The sequence below is a fragment of the Neoarius graeffei genome, chromosome 5 (assembly GCF_027579695.1).
Source record: "Neoarius graeffei isolate fNeoGra1 chromosome 5, fNeoGra1.pri, whole genome shotgun sequence".
NCBI lineage: Eukaryota > Metazoa > Chordata > Actinopteri > Siluriformes > Ariidae > Neoarius > Neoarius graeffei.
Genome location: NC_083573.1, coordinates 12,054,683 through 12,058,699, shown reverse-complemented (window position 1 = coordinate 12,058,699; position 4,017 = coordinate 12,054,683). Strand labels below are relative to the sequence as shown.

The 4,017-nt window shown below is 38.9% G+C and overlaps 1 protein-coding gene across 1 annotated transcript; it reads right to left on the bottom strand.

The window, feature by feature from the left end:
- Positions 1-337: 337 nt before the first annotated feature.
- On the bottom strand, positions 338-2,463 carry LOC132885882 (C-C chemokine receptor type 5-like). Its single transcript, XM_060920407.1, has 2 exons — positions 2,372-2,463; positions 338-1,735 (listed from the first exon to the last, which is right to left on the bottom strand). Exons 1-2 carry the CDS (start codon positions 2,448-2,450, stop codon positions 696-698), a joined length of 1,119 nt encoding a protein of 372 aa, XP_060776390.1. The 5' UTR covers positions 2,451-2,463; the 3' UTR covers positions 338-695.
- Between the last annotated feature and the right edge of the window lie 1,554 nt (positions 2,464-4,017).

Here is a 4,017-nt window from a genome sequence, read left to right as displayed (position 1 = left end):
GTTACTTGGCATGTGGTAACCCAGATTCACTCAGTGGTGTCAGGTTTTGAAGTCACCCCCTTATGTCTTTGTTTTGCCCATTGTTAAAATCATTCAGAGCTTTGCGTTTTTGCCTCAAGTACACACCACTTCTGTTCCACTTTTCTCACATTACTCTGTCCCACACAGACAGGTCTCTTGCTTTCTGAAAGTTCTTACAAGGTTGCTTTCTGATTTTGAGTCTTGTGAGAATGCATGAACTGTAAGAATGTCAATTTGTTAAACAGAACAAATGCCTGTATTAGTAAATGAATATTACAAAGAAGCATTGGGTAAATGCATAACATTTATTGGCTTATATATACACATTTTAAACACAATTCAGCTGCTCAGTAAAGATGTTGCATATACTGTTTTTTGTTGTTTGTTTTTGTTTTTTTCCTACATGCAGTCCATGCAGTATTAGTTTGAAATTGATCTGCAAATGTAAAAATATGCATAAGCTGTGCATAACTAACAATAAAAATACAGGAACAATATTGCTTTAAAAACAGCCAAAAAAAAAGTAAAAAGGAAAAAAGAAGCAAAAGTGAATAAAAGCAATAACATATTTTGAGAATCAAAAGCACTGCAGGAATAATTCTGTGCTTTACTTTGCAAATCTGCAGCTTTTTTATTTCCTCTGATAAATCCCCTTTGGCATCAGCATCCTGTGGTTACATAATCTTTGTGGCGGATATCTCTGAGGAGCGTGTGTACATAGAGCTCCTCTCTGAGAACTCACGGATTGTTGTGCACCGACCAAAGCACAAAGGAAACCACTCTTTCAGAATCTTGAGAACTAAATTCCTGAATTTCTGCCCCACAAAGGCATAGATTATGGGGTTGAGGCAGCAGTGAATGAACGCTATAATTTCCACCCATTTCATAGCCATCTGCAGGTCCTTTTGCCACTTACAGGTGTGCAAGTACAGCAGTTGATGCAGAAACTTCAGGAAGATGACGATGTTGTAGGGTGTCCAGAAGAGGAAGAAAACAATGATCAAGACCAGGATGAGCCTGACAGCTTTGTGTTTCTTTTGAGACTTCATGGCCATTAAGATGGGGATGATGCGCATGTAGCAGAACACCATCACTGAGAGAGGAATAATCAAGCCGAGGATGTTCAGCTTAATGTAAGAGAATGGCCTCCATGCTGACCCCATTGGATATATCACCATGCATTTAGATACACTTGTTTCATTTTTCACTTTTGAGAAAATGATGATTGGCAGAGAAGCTGCCAAGCTAAGTGCCCACATAAACAAAGTCAGCACTATGACAGCTCTGACAGACCGGTGCTTGGAGAAAAGGGAAGTATTGGCATGGACAATGACAGTGTAACGGTCTATGGTCATGAGGATCATAAAGAAGATACTTCCATAGAATCCTAGCATGAAGAGTGCTGTCACTACATGACACATGAAGTCCCCAAAGATCCAATCAGCGATGGCGGCATAGTGGGCCCAGAATGGCAATGATATAAGAAAGAAGAGGTCTGAAAGTGCAAGGTTGAAGAGGCACACATCTGTCATATTTGACCTTTTGTGGTACTTGATCAGGATACACAACACCAGGCCATTGCCAATTAATCCCACAATGAAGACAATGCTGTACAGGGCAGGGAGGAAGACTCGGCTGAAGTCCTTTACATTGTTAATGTCACAGGGTTGGAATAGGTTCTCAGTTAGGTTATCATAGGAGATGTAGTAATCAGCTGTTTAAGAAGGAAAAAAATAAATTTTGTTACAATGCATCACTAAATATTGTGTTCCTATAAGAGCAGCAAGGCTTCAGCTGTAGTTTTATCAAAATTGTGTTGCTGTGTGGAAAATGGGAAGGAAATTCATCAGGTGAAATGTTGTTTCTGGGGAAAATTCAGTAATGTGCTCTCATGTCTTCTATTGGTAGCTAGAGTTATCAGCTGTTCTGGTTATGTGCCCTAGACCAGGAGTTCTCAATTCCATTTCAGGAGATCACCACTCTGCAGAGTTTGACCATCTACCTCCCCAAAAAACTTGATGCAACTGATCTAATTGTGTAGTTTTACAAAGGTTGTATCAAGTATGGTGGGGCTTCAAAAAAAAAAAAAATCAAATTGCAGGGCTCCAAAAATCGCATGCCTTAATGCATCAAAGCAATTGACAATCACAAAACAAGTTAGTTTTTAATTAAAAAACAAAACAAAACACACATTTAAGTTAGAGAAACATCATACATGATATTACATATCACAAAAATCAACTGCACATACAGAAAAATTTGAGAAACAATTAACTAATTGCAATAATAACCTTCCGTTTAATACTAGCTTTAACAATTACTCAAATGGGATCAGGTAACTTATACTTACTTGTACTGTTGAAGTTTGTCATGCTGCTGGGGGATGTATTGTTGGAGGATGTTGCATTGCTCAGGTCTGTCAGAGCCATGTCTCATTAGTTGAAAACTGACTGTCAAATAACAGTTTGTACAGTAGACTTCAATCTGATAAAAGACTGAGTTGCAATTTCCTGAGGTGGACCTTCATTCTATTGACGAAATATTGAAGATTGAGATAATGTGACTCACTTGGTCTTTCCACATCAATGTAAAAACTAAACAAAAAGGTCTCCTGTTTATGAGAATTATGTTTAATGGTTAAAATTTTATTGGTTTTTCAAAAGAGGTAATCTTACAAATTATAATAAACCAGTTTGAGGTTGCTCCCAATAACTTTTTTTATTATCAGACTTGTTTTCAGAAATTAATACAAAATATTTCTCACACCTATTACTGAGCCAAATGGTGCACTTTTTTTAAATTCTTATTTACTTGATATGTTGTTTAAGTTGCTCAGTTTTCCAGCTGATTAAGACCACATTTGTTTGACTTGAATAAAACATAATTTGTCTCAAAATGTATGGTACCAAAATATTGACTGTGTAGCTAAAGCCTAGGTCACAACCGGACGTACAATTTTTTGGCCGTGCGATTTTTGGCGTTTCCCAAATCGCTGCGTTTTTTTTTGTTCGTGGAGAAAGACGCACGTTGGCCGTAAGTTTGTCTTGCAACCTGAAAAAAAACATAAGCGCCCGTAGAGTTTGTTTGACATGACAAAGAACCTCTGCAGCCGGTCTGCGGCCAGTCTATGGCTCGAAAATCAGCACGTCACACATGCACCCTCCATGCGTTTCACGCGTGCCCTCCGTGCGTTTCTTGCGTTTTTTGCGCGTAGACCGGCTGTAGGAGCACGTACAGCCGGTTGTGACCTAGGCTTATAATGTCTGTAAGTGCATATGAGCAATTCCTATTGAACACATTTTGTTGCATATGCCTCGAGAGATTAGGGGAATTTTTCAATCTTTCTCTATATTTTCTATTTGACTGAGTATGTGACACATTTTACATCAGTGGTTTTCTACCAATGAGAGGCAAACAACAAGTAGCAATAGAGCAGTGTTTCATTAGATTGATGACCAAGCCCAATTTTATCATTATCATTATTGTACCCCAATCAGTCATAACATTAAAACCACTGAGAAGTGAAGTGAATAACATTGATTCTCTCATTACAATGGCACCTGTCAAGGTGTGAGATATATTGGGCAGCAAGAGAACGGTTAGTTCTTGAAGTTGATGTGTTGGAAGCAGGAAAAAATGGACAAGCAAGTGACTTCGATAAGGGTGAAATTGAGCTGGCTCAATGACTGGGTTGGAGCATCTCCAAAATGGCACATCTTATGGGATGTTCCTGGTATGCACTGGTTAGTACCAACCAAAATTGGTCCAAGGAAGGATAACTGGTGAACTGGTGACAGGGTCATGGGTGTCAAAGGCTCACTGATTTGCATGGGGCACAAAGGCTAATCTAGAGGATCCAATCCCATAGAAGAGCTACTGTAGCACAAACTTCTGAAACGGTTAATGCTGACACATTTCTGTTTTAGCCAGCATTATCTTTTTCAGCAGTATGTAGTACTATAGCTCTCTTCTGTGGGATTGGACCATATGGGCTAG